Source organism: Ischnura elegans, chromosome 5 (assembly GCF_921293095.1).
Source record: "Ischnura elegans chromosome 5, ioIscEleg1.1, whole genome shotgun sequence".
In the NCBI taxonomy this organism is placed as follows: Eukaryota; Metazoa; Arthropoda; class Insecta; order Odonata; family Coenagrionidae; genus Ischnura; species Ischnura elegans.
This window is the reverse complement of record NC_060250.1, coordinates 36,448,102-36,473,320: the sequence shown is the minus strand read 5'-3', so window position 1 is coordinate 36,473,320 and position 25,219 is coordinate 36,448,102. Positions and strand designations below refer to the sequence as shown.

At 36.1% G+C, this 25,219-nt stretch overlaps 2 protein-coding genes across 3 annotated transcripts in view; one reads left to right on the top strand and one right to left on the bottom strand.

Moving 5' to 3' along the window:
• The window catches only part of LOC124158722 (phosphatidylinositol 4,5-bisphosphate 3-kinase catalytic subunit delta isoform), a 50,853-nt gene extending 45,252 nt beyond the window's left edge, over positions 1 to 5,601 (bottom strand). The window contains exons 1-5 of one of the 2 annotated variants that reach the window (XM_046533977.1): positions 5,496 to 5,601; positions 4,813 to 5,045; positions 4,499 to 4,727; positions 4,154 to 4,386; positions 1,969 to 2,218 (exon numbers count right to left, since the gene is read on the bottom strand). In XM_046533977.1, coding sequence (XP_046389933.1) covers positions 1,969 to 2,218; positions 4,154 to 4,386; positions 4,499 to 4,727; positions 4,813 to 4,959 — 859 coding nt within the window. In that variant the 5' untranslated portion in view covers positions 4,960 to 5,045; positions 5,496 to 5,601. Of the gene's footprint in view, positions 1 to 1,968; positions 2,219 to 4,153; positions 4,387 to 4,498; positions 4,728 to 4,812; positions 5,046 to 5,199; positions 5,328 to 5,495 lie in introns of those variants that run through there. The other variant, XM_046533978.1, reaches the window with a different exon arrangement.
• A 470-nt stretch (positions 5,602 to 6,071) lies between these two features.
• The window catches only part of LOC124158721, a 43,627-nt gene continuing 24,479 nt past the window's right edge, over positions 6,072 to 25,219 (top strand). The window contains exons 1-7 of the mRNA XM_046533976.1: positions 6,072 to 6,438; positions 6,537 to 6,876; positions 10,817 to 10,948; positions 11,612 to 11,734; positions 14,511 to 14,643; positions 18,570 to 18,722; positions 22,685 to 22,838. Coding sequence (XP_046389932.1) covers positions 6,395 to 6,438; positions 6,537 to 6,876; positions 10,817 to 10,948; positions 11,612 to 11,734; positions 14,511 to 14,643; positions 18,570 to 18,722; positions 22,685 to 22,838 — 1,079 coding nt within the window. The 5' untranslated portion in view covers positions 6,072 to 6,394. The remainder of the gene's footprint in view (positions 6,439 to 6,536; positions 6,877 to 10,816; positions 10,949 to 11,611; positions 11,735 to 14,510; positions 14,644 to 18,569; positions 18,723 to 22,684; positions 22,839 to 25,219) is intronic.

The window sequence follows — 25,219 nt, the reverse complement described above, 5'->3', positions numbered from 1 at the left end:
ACTTTTTCACCCACTCACAAACGGTAGAAATTGACGGCCGTTTCATTCTTCCGGTCGGTGTGAAATCGTGAGTAGGTGCCTCAATCCACTTTATCCATTCTTCACGCATAAATCCCTTGAATGGTTTATTGATTGAAACATCCAAAGGCTGCAGTTGAGAAGTCAATCCACCAGGAATCACAGCGAGATGCGTCTTCAGTTCTGTAGCAAGGATTTTTGCGGACTCCGTTATATGGGCCTTAAACTGATCGCACACTAACAAAGACGATTTCTTCAGAAGTCCACCTGGACGCCGGGACCACACCCTCTGCAACCACAGTTTCATACCCTCTCCATCCATCCATCCCTTAGGATGAACATGGATATAAATTCCATGTGGAATTGTACACTTAGGCAGCGTTTTTCGTTTAAAGATCAACAAAGGAGGGAGTTTTGAACCATCAGCACAACACGCAAGGACAACAGTATAGCGTGTTTTTTCGTTGCCGGAAGTCTTTATCGTAACTGTCTTTGCACCTTTAACGTCCACAGTTCTATTTGATGGCACATCAAATGTCAAGGGAACCTCATCCATATTTCCTATCTGTCCTATTTCAAAACACTTCATTTTTCTCAGGTTAAGTACGTATTTATGGAATTCGATGATTTTTCTTTCGTATTCAGGTGGCAGTTTTTGTGCTATTGTGGTTTTAGTACGCATGCACAGACCATTTCTCTTCATAAATCTTTCACACCACGACGTTGTCCCAGAAAAATCGGCAATAGACATATCTATCGCCAACTTTCTCGCTTCCATTAAAATCATTTTTGTTGAAACAGTGATCCCGTTCTTCCTGTGATTTATTATCCAGGTCTTAACGTGCTCCTCAAGCTTCGGCCATTTCGGAGAACATGAACGTAAAGTTTTCTTACTCTTATTGGCATTCATTAAATCTACCTTCTGCTTCCGCCATTCTCGTATCATCTTCTCGGTTGGAGGTGGGCCGAAACGCCTTGCAGCTGCCCGGTTGCCGTGTTCCGAAGCATATTTCACGACTTCAAGTTTAAACGCAATACTGTACGACAATCTTCTCTCTTTAGATCCCATTAGGTTATTCCAATTTTGACTTTTAATACAGAAATTACCAAGTTTCTGTGTTTAGAAGCACATGTGCAGACTAAATAGAAAGATACGTATTACGGCTGAACTGACGGAACACCGAGCTCATACTTTGTTACCTAAGGTTGAGTGCCGGTGGTGCCGGTAGACTCGTGAGTTTATCGTGAGAGATACAATGTATTAGCATGTAGATGACATCTCCTTTAGCTCAATGTATGTAAGTTTTGCAGCAGCACCCATTGCAAGATTAAACTAAACATGCTACATTGTATGCATTTCTGACTTATCCGGGAATTTTTTTTGAAGGAGTTAGTCATCGACGTATTAAAACTTTGTTTCTAACAACCTGCTCAAAAGAGTGCTATTATCAAAATTTTTAATGAATTGAACTATTTTCAATGCCTGATACACTAAAAAATACTTAATGGTAATTATTTATCCTGTCAAAACGGTTGCTTATTATAGGACGAAGTTATACCCGTGATATCCGTATACCATCGGCGCATAAGACGCAGGCAAATTTTACAGCACATTTAGGAGAAAAAAAAGTGCGTCTTATCGGCCGGGAAATACGGTAATTTACTTCTGGATTATTGTAAATGCATAAATAATCCAAATATTCCTACTTTCCATGCTGCAATGACATTTTTTTAAATTATTTTTGATACATATCAGCTAAGACGAGTTAGCATTATAATGAGTGATTTTACGGGGATCTGCAGCACCTGTTATAACAGGCTTCTATTGAGTCAATACTATTTAATATTCATTACCCACATTTGTTCAAGTTGAACAGAGCAAAAACATATTTCATTCCTTTAATCTGTGGTAGTCGTGTATAGAAACACAATGGTTGAAATGGCACTTACCCATTATACTATTAAACGGACATGCAATCAGGATAGGCTTCACTTCCAAAGCAATACACTCCTGAATGTAAATGAATTTTGACAGAGGCACATCTCCTCCGATTAGGTATTCCTCCCTTCCCAATACTTTCAGAGCGTAGTCTTGTGTTCTCTCCTCTTTTGTATTGTACGTCACGGCCTTCTTGTTGAGAACCTTTTTTAGCAGCTCTTTTGGTGTCATTGAGGTAGAACCTTTGATGGTAAAAGAAGACTGAAAAAAGAATTTAATTTTATGAGAAATTGAAAATTAAAATTTATAGAAGCTCTTTTATTATAGAACTAGAGAGCTTATGAACTATGAAGCTTAATGGCATCCAAATGCGGCAAGCACGAGAATTTCATGAAATGGTCCATTTCTCAAAAGTTTGACTCTGTAAGTTTCTCATGCAAACAAGAATTTTCTATTTAGTACCCTTTATATCATTGAAAATCAACTATAACCCTAGTACAAGTTCTTTCTCCAATATTTTTTAATCATGTAGGGATGGGTTTGTTCCACTTTTTTTCGGTTCTGGTTAGATATTTGACTTTAGTTCCTAATTTAGCACTCAAGCAGCTCAATATTCAATAATTGATGAGTTTTCTGTTCAAATAATATGCATATCTAGGATAAAATTAATTGTATGTCTAACAAGGTTTCCTGTTTGTATCCCTTAACATCATTATGAGGCAGTCAGAACCATTAAGAAGAGCAATTATAATGCATGTCCTGAAATCAGACCAATCGCTTAGGCAATCCTACCTAATATGATAAATACCAATTATATTCTCCCATCACAGTTTAAAATATTCAATAAGTGAAAAGATCCAAGGATGAATAATGCTCTAATTTTCTACAGAATCTTTTCCACTGATACAGACACTTTCATTACAGATATGTTTTTAAACAACTTATATCCAGTGGTGACAGGTGCTGAAGAGCTGCAAGACATTGAATACACAAAAATAGGACACATAGGATCCTCACTGGATGCAATCCGTTTGATTTTCTTATGCACTGCTTAATGTACATGTAATCAATCCATGTAATTCTTTTCGATAAAGCAGTATGAAGCCCTAAGTAGTATATGCATCCAAGTTCACACCCAGTATGAATTATTAGGAATTCTTCTCAATCTGGTATAAAATGTGGTTTGCTCATGTGCTTGTGATGTAAACTGTGTGCTGTTCATTAAACAGCACTTCCTCTCTGAAGTCCCAGCAAAGTCATGTTCATTTTGGCCACAGGGTGACAGCACTAACTCCTCACAACAAAGAGCTTTTCATGCTCAGTTACTTGATCTGTGGACCAGTAGTCACAACCTCCATGAGTGTTTTTGCACAATGAATTAATTCTACAGTGAGACATAATTTGCAGCCTCTTGGACCAACATGAGTGTGGTCCATTTTTTACCAAACAAATTCTTAATTGGTCTAAAATATAAGGGTCACTCATAGCATTCAATTCGAAGTTTAAAAAAATATACAGCTCATTTCCCTCACCAAAGCAAGGCAGCTGAACATTCATTTTGGCCCAAGCCAGTGGTCTTGCAGTAAAATGTATTGATTATACCATTACTTTTACCTAATTGTAAAAAAAGACACCAAATTGAGGTTCTGATGAAACAAAAACATTTTCAATAGATGCGAGATACCATTCTCATGTATTTTTAACCCCCATCATTACCGCATTGGGGTAAGTTACAGAAGGAAGCGGTGACACTTGTTCTGTTGACTGGAAAGTGGCTCTATGAGAGCAAATGCTTATGTGATGAAAAAATTGAGCTCGTGCAGTTGAGAATAAGTTTGAATAGGAAGTCTGAGGAGTATGTATTCCACATGTTATTCTTTATCTGCTTTTTCTGAACGATAAAATTGCTAGTCTGACAGATTGGACATCACCAATCTACAGATAAATTTAATTTGTGAATATCACATGTTCTAGCAAGTATGTACCTCTAATTCAGCGAAGATAACTCCACTGAATAACTGAAGATTAGTCCATTTTCTACCACAATTTTGGAAGAAAAGAACACAGTCAAGGAGTTAAGAATAGTTGCAATAATAATTGGATGGACTTGGACGTCGGACTTGGTTATTGCCCACAGTGCTCTATCCATTAAAACCAAGGAAATTAGAAAATTTAACAGGAGTCGGATATACTTACTTCAGCATTTTCAAACTTTACATTGACACATATTATATTTCCATTCTGCAGGCGCGATTTTATGTTAGCTGGCAATTCTGGTGTTGCTGCTAATCTTGGTGGGAATTGATAATGCATTTTTTCAAGCCATGACTTGTGTTGCCTCGCCTGTGCAATATCATCCACAAGCATTTTCATTTTCCAGCGGAAATCATTCACTTCTGAACTCTTCAAGGTATCAAATTCTGATAATCCTGAAAATTCAAAATAGACAAATGTTCAAAGAAATATCTTTATTAATGCAATAAGTTTGTCAAACTTCCAATTACGTCTCGAATTGAAAAATAATTGGACAATTATTTATACCTTTCCCAATGAGATGGCTTATCTGAGTATCGAGGGTCTCCTCAACTTTGGCTCCTTTCCTTTCAATTACTTGCAGAAGACAACAAAACGGGCGAATGTCACAAAGCCTTCTATTCTCATCAATGACCTGTTCTTTTTCACACATACTATTAATACAACAGAATACATAAGCTGAACTTCCGTGAAGACTCCAATGCAGGGGATACTTAGCCGCCTCTTCCCATAGATCCTAAGATAGTACAAGCAAACTCTCAGTAAACTAATTTTTACCACTATTTTGTAAAGACACGAAAAAAACAGTTCCTGCATCTTACCTCTTTAACTTCCTGAAGCGTTGCAGTGCGACTAACTTCAAGTGGTATAAATATTCCATTTGGTAAGAGGCAGCTGAGCTCCACCGACGGGTCGGTGGAGCCCCGGCACCAGAAATCAGGCGCATAAGCAGGCGGTATGTGCACCATTTTGGAAATGTTTAACTTTTATTTGAGTCAAAGCCTTATGTACGAAGTTCTAATGACGACTCTGGAACATCTTCTCATTGTAAGCCCTGAGAATAAGGAAAATAAATTAACTTAGTCAATAGAAACTATGGTTCTCTCGGCCAATAAGGCCCACACTATAATGAAATGCATAAAGTACTTAATACTTATGTATACACATATAAACGAATACATGGACCACAATATTAACTAAACACATACAAAGTAGTGGGAAGTTGATGAATGCAAGCTCAACTCGTAAGTTGATTTGAGGATAATTCAGGAATAGTATTTCTCTACACAAAATAAACACACAAAAACTTCACAATCCCCAACACTTTAAGTGGAAATGATTTTTCCTGAGAAGAATGATTCATAGCTCAAATGTCACGGTACATGTATCAGTTGCCGATGTGGGCGTTACTAGTCAAGTAGTATTCGAACTCCAATTTCAAGAAAATTATAAAAGATTCAAAGATTACACACGAGAAAGTTTTTTCTATTTCAGTTTTACTTACAAATATTATCTTATCAGCAGATATTCATTATCGGCTTCTAAGCACCAAATGATCCGAATGTACCACACAGAAAACCTCTTCCATGATGGCATCACAGACGGGGATGAAAGTAATCGATTAATTCAATCGACAATTCATATCGATAGTGCATGTGGTGCATATCGATATGCGTCGTCATTGCGGTTTTTTGCGAAAATTTGAATCATCAATTCAAATTTCTGGGAATTTGGCTTGAATATCATATTTTTTATCAGTCAATTCGGCGATAAGGAGGAATTCTGACGCGAGAAAGGAAAATATAATAAATATTGATTTTTAAAGCACTAATTATAATGGCGACAGAGAGAACAGTCTTGATCTATCACAATTCATGCCGCGAGTATGCTCGCTGGGGCCATTACTCTGTGATTACTTAGTATTAGCTGTAATTAAACCCTCAGTAAATGAACCTCTTCATTGAACTGTAATTATGTACGCCTTTTCCTTTATTAGCTAACCACGGTTCCAAGTCTAGAATGTTTGTACACAGTGACAAAAATAATAATTTTAAGATTTTTCCGTGGTGAAATAAATGAATCACGTAGACTAAAATGCCTGAAGACGAGCACAAATTTCAGAATCAAACCCAATCTCAAAAATGATGACCATAAAAACTACATCGTAAACATCGAAAACTTCAACAAATTAGTAATGAAATGCGCAACACTAGCCAGCATGAGTACCGCGAATACAATGTCGTACGGAGGTTGGATCTTTTGTTAACAACTGTATTTATGGATTTAACTTAGCTCTCTACGATCTTTGTCACGGCTTGCATTGGATTTCATGACATATATATTCAACAACTAAAATTGTGACGAACGTGGTAATGGTGATTTGGAACGTTCAAAGTAATTGAAATGGAGCAAGACGAAATAACTGAAGAGATACTCAATGTTAAGTGGTTAGTTGACCATACTTTCTTTTGCAAAAAATCATTATTAATGTATAATGTTGTTGTTTCATGTGGGAAAGGCGTTTTATTATTTATTGCACTCGCAGGGGCTCGGTCTTGGAGCATCAGAAGGAATTGTTACCGGAAGATTACCTCCAGAAGAATTCCGCTGCGTATAGAATTTTGAACGATGAATTCACCAAGGAATGGAGTAGTGATTCCAGCGACGATGCCAATTGTAAAAAAAATGTTCCAGTGAAAGGCGGCAAAAAAGCTCCAAAGACGGCACTACAAGTACATCAGCCATACAAATTATTTACGTCCTACCCGAAGCATTCAACTTTGACCGCCAGACAGCAAAAAGCTTATTTGGAGTTCATGAAAAAGTTTTCGAACAAGTATGCTATGATTGACCTTGCAGATCAAGAGGAATTTCAAAGATATCAGGTGTTTACAATTATTGTCTGATTTTGTTGAAAGTATCACATTGCCGTCAACACACCTAATTAGCGTGAGCGTAATATTAGTTTCCTGTTATATACTATACGGGAGCTCCCGTTAGTATTTAAGTGGTATGTATTATTGACGGTAAGATAAGTGAGTTATTGAAAATAAGATCTATTGCAATTTTTAACATACTGGCATATAAGGAGGGTTTCATACCAGGATGACATAAAGCATAACTATAATACTCATCAGTAAAGATACATTTTCTTTCAAACTTGGTCCAAAATATCCTAATGTACAATTTTTGCTGCAAGGAAATCTAATTAAATATAATTTATTATCAAGTCTCATATGCTTTATTTTAGTACATATCTATAGGCAATTTTTATGATTCGGTTAAACTATTCTACAAGCCCTATTGAGGTGGACGCAAAACAATGCTCTTAAGTTGGAAACTCAGTATAGAAATAAGCTACATTATTTACATTAGGACTAACAGTGACGATTTTTTTCTATTTTACTTACCTAATATTGCGATTAGTTTTTAATTGATGCTTTACTAATGTATTAGTTTAAGTCACATGTTTTTAGGCATGCTCTTTTTAAGGAGTGGTATTGAACGTAAGTTTTCTTACATTCTATTCTATATTTTTTTAATAGTATTTGAATTATTATTTATTAAACATTTATTGCATATAACTACTCAGGCAAACAATGTGTACTCAAAATAAGCTAGAGCTACACTCTAACTGTACTCAATATCTGGACTGGGGCTGCCCTAAAGACTGCACTTCATTAAAAGAATACAGCACAGTGGCCAGAGCACAGTGAAGTACCGGTACCACAGCACAGTCAGAGTGCAGTTACCATAGCACAGTCACAATGCAGCTGCCATAGGACAGTCATAGTGCAGCCCCAGCACTGTTTTTGCTATAATACTTTTTCCTTGAATCAACAATTGACAGCCTATACATATGGCTATTGCATTCCTTGAAGATCATATTGAAAACAAGAAACAGAATTAAATCAAGATGGGCCAATTAGCAAAGATGTATAGTGCCCTTTTTAAGTGTTTGTGAAGATTGGTTGATTGATCCAACCTGAAAATGGCATGGAGCGAGACATAAAAGTGATCAAAACGACTACACTCACTCGAACGTTGACTAGTTAAAGGAAAGATAGATCATATTCCTAACAGACCCTTACTGAATTTGTTACGTTCCATTTTCTTAACATAAACAAAGTTGATGGTACTCAAAACATTGATATCGAAGCACTTAGGTCCAATTAGAAAAATGACATCCTATTCTGCACATCAACTGACACTACATAAAAACCACCTATATTTACTTCAGTGCTATTTGTCAAGTTGCCACACAAATGCACACCTCGATAGTTTTTGTTGATGAAGCTTAACCCATGCATTTATGCCAAAGGTTTGAAAAATGCAAATTTTACCCTGGTTTTTACATATTATAGACAAAAATATGTATGAAAACAATTTCCGAAAGAAAAATCAATGTATCTCTTGCCAATTATTAATTACAAGGTATTCCAAAAATGGAACACTAGGCATAAATGGGTTAAGTTCTAACTCGGTGGAGCACAATAAATGACAATAATATATGAAAACAAATGAAATTTATTATATAAAAATATGCTCATGATAATAAACATAAAAATCATGGAAAAGTCTTAATAAGGAATGGCTCAATTCATTTACCTCTTTGGCTGCTTCCCTGAAATTACAAGGAACACACATTACATACTAACATATAATTGTTCTGTTAAAATCTGACTGTTTAAATTTTTCTGATTTTAATTTAGAGAAGTTGAGTACTTACCCCCAGCAGCCAAGATGCAAACTGCACACCATCATGATAACATATATTCAGCATATGCTATTCACCCAATTTGAGGTCAGTTGTAATAGAATACCGAAGATCTTTAGTTGTTGCTGTGCTCTTAACAGAGTAAAAATAAAGATATGCCTTTTTTTCAACTCTCTCGTGCTTTGCAAGGAGTAGATTGCGAGTCGTCGGAATCAATCATGGAAAGTTGATTCATCGCGAACCACACGGATTTCAGCAAAATCGACAATATCACTTCACCTGCAAGAAAAATTCCTGGCTAAGTAGCTAATTTCGATGTAAGTGATGCAACATTCACTTCTTCACGTTCTTAGTGTCGATCTTATATCGACGTATCAATCACATAGCGTAGAATTCATAGGATGAGATCACGTAAACAAATAATGGTACAATGCCAATGTTGTGCAGCAAAGATAGCGGAGTATCAGCTGAAGTTGTTCTTTTGACCATAGTTTACCAAAATAATAAGCAAGTTGGAGTTATGCATTGCCGCAGTATGTCAACATACAATTTTTAAATATTTTATGCATTCATAATACGATCAATTCTCGTAGAAATGATAATTGAACATATGAAATAATATGGTAAATATTTTCTCCCGTCAATGACTGGTGAAAGTAACCATCCTGCCCTATCGTAGTGCAGTTTGAGCTATAGTACAGTTCCAGTCATGTTATCCAGCCCTGTCACAATGCAGTTTGAGCCACAGTACAGTTCCAGTCATGTTATCCAGCCCTGTCACAGTGCAGTTTGAACCTTAGTGCAGTTCCAGTCATGTTACCCAGCCCAGTCACAGTGCAGTCAGAGCTCTAGCACAGTTCCAGCACAGTGATTCAGCACTGTTACAGTACAGTTCTTCTCAAATTCTAGCTGCCATAGTACAGTCTTGCACAGAAAAGTGTACTTGACTGTGCTAAACACAGAGTTTAGTCCAGTTGCAGTGCAGATTTAGTGCAGTCACAGCACAGATTTTTTTGCATGGGTTATTTTCATAATGCAGTTGACTGTTGTGGGTGAGTTAAAATAATTTTATGGTGCCATTTTTGGGCTATTCCACAGATTAGATTTGATTGTGCATTGTGGTAGAGTTAGAATTAAAAGAGAACTGTAAGAGACAGAAACAGCTGACTCAACTTCCGTTCCCATCCTTTCCATGCCCCCAACCCATCACCTACACTCTCCTTCATATTCCTTCCCTAGTCATGAGTTTCTGTCTCTGCGAAGAGTCGGGTCGCTTTACTCTCGCTTCCTGTGGTCATTCTCCATCCTCCCGTGGGAAACTTCAGAGCTGGGTGGAAGACAATGACTGAGGATGGGGAAGGGAGAGGCGGGGAGGGTTAGCAGAGGGGGCCGCCGAAGGACGGACGTCACGGAGTCTGAGGTGTGACGGCGAATGATGTAAACGGGTGAATAAAGTCATCTCTCCGGAGTCTATGAGTTTCCTTCCAAAAATCCCTGCCAATTGATCGGCAACACCCCTTCGAGCATTGGGGGTCTTACACTGGTGTCAGAAGTGGCACAATTGGCATCTTTTTGGAATAACTCATTGATTACGATGGCGGCGAGAGTGAGCCTGGGAGGCCAGGAGATGGATTTGCAGTAGGCCATCACAGAGATGAGCAAGAAAAATATTTTGTTCCTTGCTTAAAATGGTTTTGATGGGTTCAAATGTGGGCTAGGGGCTCCTTTGCTGCATCTGGCCTGTGAGCTGTAGCTTGGAGACTCCTTATCTAGAAGATAATAAAAATAATGAATTATACCAATCTAACAGTTTTCATGAAATCAACATACCTAAGCTAGTTGATTTTTTTGAAATATTTAAAGATACAGAATGAAAGATAATGAATTTTCATCAAATAATGTCATTTTATTTATTGTCACTTCATTTTATGAAGAATTTATTTTCTTGGCTATGAATGTTATAATATTGTGTGATTGTTCAACAATGAAATTTTTCATGCATTGATCAATGCATGAAAAATTTCAGTCCCTTGATTGATTTGTTGGTGGGTGTAAATTTCTATTTTATTTTTAAATATTTTTAATGATTATATATTATTATGTTGCAGAAACTCCAAGTTAAAGTTGCTGCTGAGCAAATTCAGTATTTGGAATTTTTGAGAAATTTTGCTCTGCAAAATCAGTCACGATATTCTTCAATGAGCCATGATATTGAGAGATATGTAAATGAACGATGGAAGGTTAGTAAATTAACCATTGTTAGGTCTATTCTTTGTTTAAATGTTATATGTATAGACTTGAAAATTGTTCCTTCAAATTAAGATAACACTATTGTACATAATAATTAATGAACATGTTGTTAACACTAGAACCACCACAATTATTGCTTGCTACTCCTCAAACTGGCATTGAGTTTGGCCAAGCCCATCTTCTGTTCTCTGATGTTTCAGCAGTGAAACCTGGAAAACATCCATCAAGGATTAGGTAGTAGTGGAAATATTTCGATGGGGTGGAGAGGTTACTCCAAATTGGCGAAAGGTTTTTGTGCTTATATTTTCAGTCACAAATGATGAAAAGTCATGGGATACTAACCCTTTTAATTGACCTGTACAGAAAGGCTGGCAACGAGAAATGCTCACTGGGTCTGGCCCAAAACTCTGACAGTTCTGTTGTTAAGTTAGTTATTGCATTGAAATTTCTTATTGTTTAATATTCAGCTGTCAGATAGACTTTAAAGATTAGCAGGTGCTGTAATTTTGAATCCAATCTAATTGTTAACGTAACCTAGTAAACTATTCATACATTTATGCCTCATGCATTAAACATGTTAGTTAATTAATATCGATTTTTGGTATGTATATGTATGACATTATCTGTAATTTTTTATATTTTTTTCTTATTAGGTGAAACTGAAGAACCCATTGAAGTATCCAAGGTATTACAGACCATACCGCACTATTGGACTAGTATCAAATGATGCAAAAGAGCCACTTGATTTAATCCCTCTTGATACCATTGTTAAAAGGGTAAGAGTTAGCAACTTATCTCTTTCTGAGTGAGTTTAAAATCTTATAAAAATTCAGGGAGAATTTGGACAAAGGAGAAGAGATCTCTGCAACTAAGCTCTTTTCAGCAATTACTCAATTATGAGTATAACTTTCAGCATTATGTTTACATGATGTCTCCATGCTTCTGGGTTTCACCACATGGATTTTCTTTGCGACGACAGTTTCTCTGGTATTCCAACTGGCGTCTTCAGGTCAGGTCGACCTGAAGACGCCAGTTAGAATACCAGAGAAACTGTCGTCGCAAAGAAAATCCATGTGGTGAAACCCAGAAGCATGGAGACATCATCTAGACAACGCCGCGGAAAACTACGTATCAATTATGTTCACATATTATGAATTTTATCTAAAGAATGTCATAGTTTTACGATGGATACTTTACAACTTACAACGAAAGTCATCCTCACGATATCTTATCCTTTTTGTTCACCTTAGGATTATTTTTTATAATTCTCATCCATCCATAGCATTCTTTGGATGAACTTTATATTTCGTAAATATAATGCTGAAAGGTGGTTAAATGTGCATTTTCACGTTCATTCACCTATTCATACATTTAGATATTAATTTGAAGATGTTAATATACCGTGTAACCAGGCCTTGACAGAATCTCCTCACACTGTCATTTGAAAAAAAAAAGATTTTATCCCGACCTAAGAAAATATGAAAGGGGAGTGAGTAAGAGGCTTTGCTTCAAGTTCATAACTCTACCTTTCAACCATTTCTTATGATTCAAATTATTACAGTTGCTTCAAAATCCATGTGAGGTTGCAGAAAAAGGACTGTACTGGCATTCACATACCGTATTTCTCCAAATATTGTCCCCCTCTGAATATAGTCCCTTGCCCCTAATTTTGAGGCTCCAGTTTCAGGTAAACATTTCAAAAATGCATTTGAATATACATAGTCAACCCCTTTATAATTACCACGGGCATTTTTGGAAAAAAGGGGGACTATATTCTGATAAGTGTGGAACTTGATGGCTTGAATTGCAGCAACAAATTAAATATTAAGAATAAACTAAGGTATGTACTGCAATGAATATGATGGTAAAATTATCTATTTACACATACATCATTTATTGAGGAAGGAAGGAAATGTAGACAGTTAAGGGTTGCTTGGGTGGAGCAGTAGTACATACTAACCAATAACCATTTCTTTATACTAAATAACGAACTATATCACCTCAAAGCTAATAAAGAAATACGAGGTGTGTTTTTAAAGTAAGGACCGTTTTGACATAAAAAAACAAGTAAATTTTTTTCAAAAATAATTTATTCACTTGAAAGGCCATACTTTACTCTACTTTTCTACATAATTCCCATTATTATTGAGGCATTTATCGTATCTTGGGACCAGCTTTTGTATGCCATCGTCAAAGAAGCTTGCCGCCTGATTAGACAACCACTGCTTCACGATCGTTTTCACTTAGTCATCATCCGAATGGCGCTGTCTCGCCATTATGGGTGTGTTACTGGTCGATTTTTTGACTTGCGGCGGCACAATCAATGCAACAGCGTACTGTGCGACTTTACAAAAACTGCGCCATGCTATTCAAAACAAAAGGCGTGGCATGCTGAGTGCAGGTGTCGTTTTGCTCCACGATAATGCCCGTCCACACACAGCAAATCGAACACAAGACCTTATCACTTCTTTTGGCTGGGAACAATTAAACCACCCTCCATACAGTCCCGATCTAGCGCGGAGCGACTACCATTTGTTTATGCACTTGAAGAAGCATCTGGCTGGTCAGCGCCATTCTGATGATGACGAAGTGAAAACGACCTTTCAAGTGAATAAATTATTTTTGAAAAAAATTTACTTTTTGTTTTTTTATGTCAAAACGGTACTTACTTTAAAAACACCCCTCGTATTAAGACATCCAAGAGCTGTTCAAGCTCATACAGTATCTTGATGAACAAGATACATAATCTTTTACTTGGAAAAAAATCATTAGCATTTCTAGGCTAAAATTTACATTTTTATTGAAAATAGCGATTGCTTAGGCTTCATTATGGGAATAATTTCCTTCTAAAGGATCATTGAGAATTTTTATTAATGTTTAATATTTCAAAAAGTATAATGTACTGCAAATTCATCTTCGAAAATGCAAAATGTGAGGTGATGCCACTTACAGCCAGACATAGGTAGTGTGTGGGTTGCTGACTTTGGAAATATGTTGATCATTTTAATGTATTGCAAAACCATAACATTCCTTAGATAAACTTATGTGTACTTCGTAAATATAATAATGAAATTTATACTAAATGGCTATTGCTGAAATGGGGCTAGTTTCAGTAATCTCCTCTCAATAGGTTTTTGTGTTCAATCTGCCTGAATTTTTGTAAAATTTAAACTAAAGAGCTTAGGTAGCAATGGGTAATAATATCCAATTTGAATTTTGAGTCTGAGACCCTGATACTGGTAGACAACTTTCCCACATGGATCAAAATTGATCCATGCGGGATGAATTATAGTCATTTTTCTGACCACTCTTGTGTTCAATCTACCTGGACCCTGTTCAATTTTTCATCAAAATTCATGAATCGTTTTAGAATAAGGTTGTGAAATATGTTTTGAATATACATATCTTACCTCAAACTGAACACTTAAATATTTTTTTGGGTTTGATTTTCAGTAGAAGTTGCTAAAAAGAAATGGATTAACTTTATTCATTGAGATGCAAAAGATCTAATATCATTCTGCTCTCTATTTGTTTAATCGATATTTACTTCAGGGCAAATTCTATAACTTGATGACCAAGACAACTGGAAGAATTGGGAGAGAGTACTATGGAATAGTGACAAGGCATCCAATAATTACAGAAGAGATTGCTAATCGTACCCGTCTGACTACTTTCAATTGCCCAGGTAAGAAGCAACAATGATATAGAAGATAACGACATAATGAGTAATAGAAATGATATAGTGGAGAGGGATGGGTGTTTTGGCCTGTGTTTTCTGAAACTGATTCTAAATAAAAATTTGTATGAATCCTCAGAATATTCCGCGACGTTCTTTATAAATGGTGTTCGGAGCCAGCAAACTAGCGAACTCGTGGGACTAGCAATGATAGCAGTGGTGGCTAACTAGTGAAAAACCAAATGGTTGTTTCTGGAAGGGCATCACAATCCTTGTAGTATTTTAGATGCGATTGATTGAATGTGCTAAAATATGGCCGGGTTGTTAGAAATCAGCAAACCAAAGGAACTGTAGTGTAGGTCCTAAAAAGGTACACCAAAACAGAGCCTCGATCTTTTCTTAGGGTAGAACTTTCTGAGAAAAGTGTGAGGCACGTAAAGGCCTGAAGAAGGTAGTTAGTTCTTAGTGTACCTCATTTTCCTCATGAATTTGGCTCCTAGATTATGGTAAAAAAAAAAGCGTCACTTAGCAGTATATAAATGGACCAAAATTTAGTATATAAAGTCGGTAAAAAAATCCATTTTGTGATGAAGGCGGTAAAAAAATCATTGAATAAAACATCCTTTTCCAAGAACAAAAATGAACTATTATCGAGGCAAATGGTATTAAGCAACTCATTTCAAAGGGGGAAATACTGATCACAAGGTAATGAAAAATATTGAAGACTTAAAACTTAACTTAGCAACTTCCTAGCATATAAAATAATGAACAGTCTACTTATGCATGCAATTTTATTGCATTTAACCTATCTCTTCATCCTAAGTTGACCAAAATTGCTAAGTCCTACAATGTTCTAATGCATCCCGCTAATGTATCCCAGCTTGTCCACCTCGTTAATACAGGAATAGGAACAAGTTTGCACAATTTTCTCCATTAGGGTACTTGTTCCTTAGGTGTGACAGGTATCGATGCTTTCTTCAAGAACAAAAGTTTGCATAGTGTAACACGTGTTAAGCTCCTGAAGTTGTGTAGACCATATACGCTGGCTACCTAGGTGAGCTTGTAGGCCTAACACTGTATATGTACCATGTCTTCATAAAATGATACCATGAACACTTAAAAGTGCAAGCCCAAATATTCCTCGGGATGTACATTTTCTGCCAGGGACCTGAGTCTTGTTGAGCTCAGGCTTTCCTATTTGATTCTGGGGAAAAATATTCCGTCCGTATTTCTCTGGCCTGAAATATTTAGCCTCTTTGTATAGCTATCTGGTCTTCTTGTATGGCAGGTTCTGTCATTTATTGGCTCCTAAATGTAATTTTTCGGAGTAGGAAATAATTTTATAAAAACAATATAAGCCCTGGGTTTTTTGCAACCTGAACATGAAAATACCACGGTCTTCAAAGTGTTAGAGAGTCAACACATGTAAGCATATACCTAGCAGAAAATGTAGCTATTGCTATTACATTTTCAAACTTAAAGCCTTAGTCTTAGTAACCTCAGTAACCCCTTTCAGTATTTCTGTGGAATATACTGCACCACTTGCCTTCTCCAAAACCCAAACTATGTAACCCACCTATGTAAATACACTGCTTACTTGAGCTGTTGAGTGGCTTTATAAAAACAAAATAAATGAAGATGCATTTCCCAGTTCTGTCACTAGTTTTGTCGCTCATTATTTTAACTGCCATATCTTTTACAGCCTCTTTTAACTCCTAAGAAAAACTACCCAGGGCATTTTTTGCTGAGGAAACCTCTTAGAGCAAAATTTTCTATTTTTTCGAGTAGTATAACAGCCTTTATAAATGCTTCTGTACATACAATATAAATCATAGTTGAACTGTTCTTTATCTAGCTTGGTTGTCTTTGATTTATCCCAAGAGTCTCTCAGTGAAACCTGTCGTGCCGATGGTCCAGCTTCATGGGACTCCTCCTTGCTTTCTTCCAATTGGCAAAAAATCACACTTAGCAATATAACTTTCACTTTTAACTCATGTATTAACCACTTATCGTTAACATAAATCAAGGCATTTCCCGCTAGCAAATGTTGGATGTAACAGAAGATTGCCGGAAAAGGAACTTAGAAAATTGTTGCACACGGTGGCCATCTTGAAGAGATCTTGAGATGAAGAGATTAAATGCCATGAAATTAATTCTCTTGCTGAAATGAAAATGTACAACTTTGGTATCTTTTCACAGGAAAATTTATTCGTACGACGCGTTTCGACGCTGAGGCGTCATTATCAAGTACTTGATAATGACGCCTCAGCGTCGAAACGCGTCGTACGAATAAATTTTCCTGTGAAAAGATACCAAGGTTGTACATTTTCATTTCAACATGGATTTTCACAAAGTTAAAGCCGAATCAATTGAATTCTCTTGCTATTCTGCTTTTGACTTTGCCAAATATGCTACAAACCAACAGTTAAGAAATTGAATAGTGACAATCTGTGGAACTGCTGCTTTCACATGGCTGAATCGTAAATAGCATTTGGCCCTCTTGAGTAAATGTGAAGCAGAGTGCATTGCAGGCAGTGAAGCCACAAAAGAGGTGATGTGGTTGAATCACTTGATGAACGAACTTATGTACTTGTTCAGTTGACGTCCCTGTCATATTGGCAGATAACCAGAGCACCAACAAATTAATTCGTAATCCTGAATTTCATAGGAGAGCTAAGCTTATTGATGTTCGTTCCTACTTCCTGTTTAAGATAAGCTTATGAATGGAGAATTCATGCTGGTTGTTAGTTAATTGTTACATATGTACCTATGTATTGCTATGAATACTTTCCCCTGGGTAAATTATTTTTTCCGTGAAATTGATTTGAGTCTTATACATGGAAAACCTTCTTCCAAATTAACTTCATCCTTAAGTTTTGATTTATCCCTATTGTTGGCAGATTCATTGGAATAACATTTTTTTAGCATCACAATGTTTATCTTTTCCATTAATATTTTCATTGTTATCTTATCTTGGTTTCCTATTAGTTTTAATTGTTTGTATGTAATAATTTTTCCTTGTCACCATTTTCTTATTTTTTATCAAAATTTTTCTCCAGTCATCTTCATGACAAAATATTATTACGATCAAGTTTTTGCTGTGTTAAATTTCCTTTGGAAAAACTAGGGGTGAGCCGATAATCTTTTTTTTTCTGATAACCGATACCCAGTACATATTTAGTACCGATAACTAATATTTAGAACTGATAACTTGATCTGGTCCAATATATTTCAATCCTAGATACCAGGGTATGAATGAATACTTCCTGATTTTCCTTGATGATAAATACATAAATAACGTTATGGTAGAGGAAAAATTGTCGGATATCGGTGCTCCGATACCGATATGCCGATTGTCCAATATCGGCCAGTATTTATATCGGAATTAATTATCAGATCACCCCTAGTAAAAGCATTTCAATTATTTTTGCTATATACCCCATCAATGATCCTTGTTATGCTATATTAATGGGCATACTGAATTTATGACGCATGGAAATATCAGGCATTCCTCAAATCAATGTATCTAGGTTCATCTCAAATAAATGGCTGACCCAAGTTACTAGTTTCTATTCTGTATTATAAATTCCCTTTACCACCTGCCCTATTTATTTTTTGTGGACTCATCAAGGACTTTATTACTTTCCTGCCCTCATTTTCGAAAATATCTGTTACAAGTTTCTGTTTTCAATTGACTACCTCATAATACTTGCGAATTTATATGTACTAAGTCAATGCTGTTTTTGAGTGTCTCTCCTTAGATGAAAATGTTTATTTACCAAATGTCGATAAATGTAGCTGTTAATTGTGATAACTTGTTAATGGACATTATAATTATTGTTGGGAGTTGAATAACTGCGAAGAATTGGTATATCAGAAGGGACATTTTTTGGAATGTTCATAATGGTTTTCCATTTTAAATTCTTTTCTTTCAGTAAGCAGGGATCAAAATGCAGAGATATATGCTGCTGTAATGAATGTGGACTTTGTCTTATCTTCTAGCAGTGTAAAGAAAATATGTGACAATTTCCCGCCATTCAACAAGTTCTGGGAAATACCAGTTGTTGTCAAAGAATGTGATGTTGAAGGTATGTGTACATTTAGAATAAGGATCATCAGCATTTAAAAGCACATTAGGCTATACTTAGTGGAAATTTGTATTATTCATTTCTAAATCAAATAACTGATAACTTTTCATTTCGACACACTCCCTTGTGATGTGTTTAAGCAAGAATCCAAGCGCCTCCCTCTTGAGTCCTGCCTCGTCAATACATATTCATTTCGCCCCCTTCATCGCCATCAAATATAGAGTTGATTGTATTCCAGCAATTGCTCTCTATTAACTCCACTTTTGCCACTCTAAACAATGAATAATAATTATCTCCTTTCAAATGCTGAATCCCATTAACCAACTCTCTGCCTTCTGCCATCTTGTCCTCTTCTCCAGCGGCCAAACTTCACTTTCCTAATAATTGTTTTAATTCTTCACTCCAGTGCTGCGTTCTCTGGGCCCTTAACCTTAAGAAATATCTACAATGTTTTATTTAAACTCCTCTCTCCTTTATATCCCAATACATCAGCGGCAAACAACCAGTGTCTAACAAATCTATTCACAGCGAAAAAAGCCGACAATAGCACACAATAATGACATGCATAGATACTAAACATAAACATGTTACTGTCATGACAGCATTTTAAGTACAACTACTTCAGTCGAAATATTGGCTGTTATTTAAACTTATAGTTCAACATATTTTAGGAGAAGGAAATATTTTCATCCCTCTGAAACGTCTATTTAATAGAGTTTTATTTAGAGAGCAAATGTTGTTTTTAGTTCAAATTTTTAAAAGTCGAATGGTGAAGGGTTAAATTAAAGTTGAATTTTTTCACCAAAGGAACATGTTAGAACAATTACCTTGCACTAAATATGTGAATCACATCAGCCATTGTATTGGCATGTTGAAACAAGAGCTACGCATGTAATAGCAAGATGTTTAACCCTAGAATGCCGAAGGGTGTCATTTTGACACCTTACGCGTAAATTTTTTTCGGGGTTGGCCTTTAAATAGTGTTGCAGGAAAAAATATTTGGTGACTTTTATTCATTTTAAGGGCTTGACAAGGCGAGAATGTTAGGGATACCCCACTCCATTTTTTCATCTCAAAAATTCAAATTTACCATGAATGCCGGAAGGTGTTAATTTGACACCCGCTATATTTGTTCATTTCTTCTTTTCGTTTAGGTGTCTCATGGGATGTAGTTTGATAATTATTTGTGAAACCAGAATGGAATGGTACATTACCTTCATAATTTTTTAAATATAATTTCAATAATTATCGGCTTTTATTATTTTTTCGAAATCTCAATTTGACATAATATCAAATCTCTATTTTGCATTATTGATTACGTATCAAATATTAATGGCAGAAGTATATTCTTCTATATTTTGCGAATGATGCACCTTAAAACCAGCAAATTTTTACCGCTGCGACACTTGTTTGCTGTGAAACAAAAGTGTGGTCACTCGCACGCGATGATGCAGTCGCCTTCTGCTGAGCCTATATGCTCGGCTGCATGGCTCACTATCTGGCGAGGAGTTTGGCCGACTGGCTCGCAAGCGTGTTGTGACTTGTCGAGGTGTGCTACTTGACTTATGTTGGTAGTACGTTCTTGATAATGGCACTGCATTGGTGTGTTATGCTGGAGCGAATTATTAGAAGAAACGATATTCCTGAATACTTATGGGAGAAAGGGTCCCGTTCCCGGGAGCGAAAGGTGGAAACGAAACAAAATGTATATAAACCTGGGGAGCTAAACTCAGCGTCGAAACGAAATTGGAGTAAAAATTACTTCGGATGATTGGGGTCAATTTACTCCAACGAACATGCACCACCCAACATGTATGCTACAGAAAATACACAATCTAAGTGATTTCTCTGTACCTTACTACTCAGGGATGGCAAGTGAAACGAAAGTCAAAACCAGTAAAATTTCAATGGTTTCATTCCCGAAAACGAAATGCAGAAACGAAAATAAATGGATTTGAACCTGGGGAGCTAAACTGGTCGAAACGAAATCGTAGTCAAAATTACTTTGGGTCAAAACCAAACCATAACTCTTGGACAAAACGAAACACAGATAATGTTCTGCACTGGAGGGACCCCGTGCTTCACCTTCGAACAGCTTAGTTTCGACTCACACACCGAGTACGAAGAATGGTTGAATGAAGTAGAGGTTCAACCTACCGCCATTAGATGCATGGGGCACTCATATTTTAACCACTAATAAGATAACGGTGAACGCATACTGGTCATTTGATTTTGAAAATCAATTTTTTAACCTCTCTACATGCAGCATGCAGCACGTAATAGGTCGAAACTATTCCCTCGTAGCCCCCTCCACTCAACTTCTGGGATTGAAACTTAACAATGAGCAGCGGAGTATTCAGTCAGCCTGTTCCTTCTTTCCAGAATACTCTTGACTTTGGCGCTATAAATGCCGGGATAATATGTAAGGAAATAACTTCGTAAAAGATATCCCAATAAATGTTTTTGCAAAAGTTAGCAAAATATTTGCCAACCTTCTAAAAAGTGTGAAGAGATGCAAGAGGCAGATCTGTCTAGGAACTGTCGGGTAATGATAAAATGCTTGTATGATAATAATAATATAATAATAACATTTTTTATTTGTCCAGAGATCTGTAGGTTGTATTCAAATATAGGACACGTCATTTTAGATACATAATCAATAAAAATTAAATTGGAATATATAAATTATGTGTTACAAATGCAGAAGATCATTTATCGAATAAAATAGATTTTTTTCAGAAACTTCAGTAGTTTCTTGTTAAAGACCAAGGTCCTACTCTCATTTATCACCTCTGGAGGCAACCCATTAAAAATCTTCAGGCTCATAGGTTTAGGACCTAGGGCAGTATTTAAATTTAACAATGTTGGTTTTGTAGCTTTGTAAATAGTATGCATATGTATCGCAAAAACTGAGCGAAGTACCAGAAATGTAAAGAATCTGCAATTTAGATAAAGCTCTTTCTAATCTGTCTGGAAAAGTATTTGATTTCTTTTTTGTTCTTAAAATGATTTTGTATTGTCTTTTAAACAATTTTGTAGTTAAGTACTCATTTTTGATGTTGTTGTTTGCAATTTTCATCTTTTAAAGCAAATTTCAACATCCTAAGACGTGACTGTTGAAAAAATCAATGACCATAATAATAAAAAGAAAAACAAAAATTTTCTGTCCTATTAATTGCAAGTGTTTTTTGCACATTAAATTTGATTATTTAATGTAAAAAATAAATACTCATAAATAGTATTCAATGATTACTTATTTATCACTTATGTGAGTCCTCCGGCGTTTCAGTGCAATCTCTAATGGATGCCGCAATCCAAGAGAGTAGTTTTTCGTATAAAATTGTTTACTTTAATGATGATCTATTAAAATAATTTATTTCTTGAAAATTATAATGAAACGAAAGCAAATATTGCAATGAAGTTGACACATAAACACTAGCAGCTATGAAGAGAATAATCTGCAACATAACACACCTATATTAACATGGGTGTCAAAATGACACCCATGAATAAATTCCTTCCATTCTCTTGATAACGCTCCCAGTAGGAGGAGTGAAACGTTGAGTGAAAATGTTTTCTACACAGCAATACCCGAGAACCACCACCAACATAGATAAAAGAAGCTGTGAAAATCTTCAAACGAAAATTCTATTATTTAATCAAATTTTTACTGAATATATATTTTGTTTGTAAAATAATAATTGAATTCGTTCCTTATGAACTCTAAATCTAACTTAAATGGAGAATTCCAAAGATTGGCATGATTGAGCTCATAGGCAGAATCCCAATACATATGTAATTGTGACAGCGATGCCCGTCACTTTCATTTCAGTTGCACTTAGTTTTCTTCAGTCATTACCCAATTTCTGGAATCTTTACTATTATTCCTGTTATATGACCTTAGGAAAAATAAATTACCATTACTAATAAAATTTAAGTGCTTGTAAATATTTCTTTTTCAGAAAATGGCATTAAAGTGAAGAAAAAAGTTGTGTTTATTGACAAGGCACTGCCTCCACGAAGAATGACTGTGGTGGACAAGTTATTGTGCTATCATAAAATTGCTGTGAAATGTTTTTTTGTTCCCTACCGCTTCCAAGACCTGGTTGATCAAGAGTGAGTATCAAATTAGTTTTCCATATTGTATTTTAAAATTATGATTAAGGTTCATGTGATTTTATCATATTTTTCTATGTCTATGAAACCATTAGGGTTTGAACGTATCTTAAAAACCTGGAAATGTTAGTACACTTCTATGGCCCCCAACAAGTCAGTGGAATGTAAGTAAAAAATTTAAGCAGTTAGCAAAAAAAATTTTATCAGAATTTTAAAGCCAAAACTTTCACTGTAGTTTTTGGATTCCCACTGTCCCTATCTGGGATTTTTCTTCCTCATAGAAAAATCTCCCCGGGATGGTGGTAGAAAAATTGCGCACGCATGGTTTCGCTAGGTAGGGCCTCCTCTGCTTCAATAGCATTGGAGTGTTTTAACCCTATTCCACTCCCTTCCAACCCTTTCCTTTCCCTGGAGGCGTCGGCGGGCTCCGATCGCGACGGCGTCTCCATCCTTTTTCCTTCCACTCCAGCCCCTCCCCGGGTGTCCTGGCGTATAAGCCTCGGGCTTGGTTCCGGGCCCCGGTGGTTGTAGCCTAGAAGAGCTCCCCTTGAGCTCTCATGAGTTCTTGTAGTTTTTGGATTAGATTACTTGTAGTGGTGCTTCCTCATCTGAGGAGTTTGGGTGCTCCTGAGAGCTCCTGAGAAAATACAGTAGAACTTGGTTATAACGTCATCAAAGGGACCAGAAGATTTTTAACGTTATATCCGAGTGACGTTATAAAAAAGCAGCCTTTATTCTGAGTGAAAGGACAAACTAAAGACGCAAATGTTCTGCTATATACAACACTGTTTATTGAAATCTACTCGTACGTTGGAATATGTATAATAAAAAAACGTTAATAAAAAAATGATATTCACAATTAAATATTTTATAGCCTAATAAAAATCTTATTTTACTGTCGAAAAAAATCTGTGATCTTCTTTTGAACTGTCCTTTCAGAAATATAAATTCTCTCCATTGTGCAACAAACGTCTTGAAGCGCGCTGAATGTTGAAGCAGTGCAGCAGTGACACACTTTTGCATCCTAAGAATCGCAAAATTTTTGACGCTATACCCGAGTGTCATAATATTTGTCGACGATATAAACGGGTTTTTGTACAACATAAAATGTTCAATTTTGGCTGGTCTGCATAAAATGTGACGTTAAGCCCAAGTTGATGTTACAGCCGATGCTGTTATAACCAAGTTCCACTCTATATCTTATTGCAGCATCATAATTGAATTACAGTAGAAGACCGGTTTAACGAGTGCTCAAAATCCCTTGGAAATTACTCGCAAAACGGAGTGCTCATCGTATCCGAAGGTGTTGAATAAACCCACAGAAGTCTCATAATCTTTAGTATATATAGATTTTCTTTTGTTTCCGCATTATTCAACAAAGTTAAACAGCTTAAGAATCATTATCAGGCATAATCTAGTTGAGTATCAACATATTTAAAGAAAGAAACAGGGGATTTTCAATTTTATTAATTCCCCCATTTTCGGTGAATTTATTCCTGTTCTTATATTTTTTAATTGCCGAAGAAAGCTGTGAAAACAGCATAATTAATGGGGAACTTGCATGAATTATTTTTATTTCACTGGCGGACAGAAAATTATTTTCTGAATTGAACAAAGAAAACCACTTATAAATCTGAGTTTTCCTTTGCGAGATATAGAGTGATAAATATAACAAATTTTAAAGCGTGCCAAAAATTCCTTTTCCCCCCAAGCCACTGCCGACGAAGCCTCGATGATGTCATAGGTGCCTAAACATCACACGAAGCAATAATTGTGATTGTTTGTTTGTGAGACATGTTGATTATTTTCAATTTAAAGCAAAATATCCGACAATAGAGGCTCGGAAACCCTCATATTTTGTATTATTTATATTATTAATATCTGAGGAAAGGCATAAAATATAAAACTGGAGCAGTTAAACCAAAAATTTTATAATACCTAACTTACATCGTTGTAGGAGTCTGAGCCACGGCCGTTGGAAGGGGGATACGTTAATTGTAAGTTGATGTAATCGGCGGCATATCATTCATTTAAGTATGTAATTAGAACGATTTTGATGTTTACTAATGTCCGCTTAGCTTTTATATTCAATAACTTCATCCGTTTATTCGTAGGTACCGGAGAATTTGTCGTTTAGGACTGCCTGGGCTTGCATTATGAGGTGAATTCCAGTCAATGCAACTTTTGCTCGCTGATTGGAGACATCTAGGAACATTTTTGTGCCAAAATAGTGTTATTTTCAACGTGACATCTCCCGTTAAGCTATTGCTAGTAATCACATTGCCAGTGGTTGTTATGCACAAAGTTTGACAAGGTTGAAAAATATCGGCCAAGAGTTATCAGTGTTCCAGCGTGATTGAATTGTAAAAAGTGCTATTACG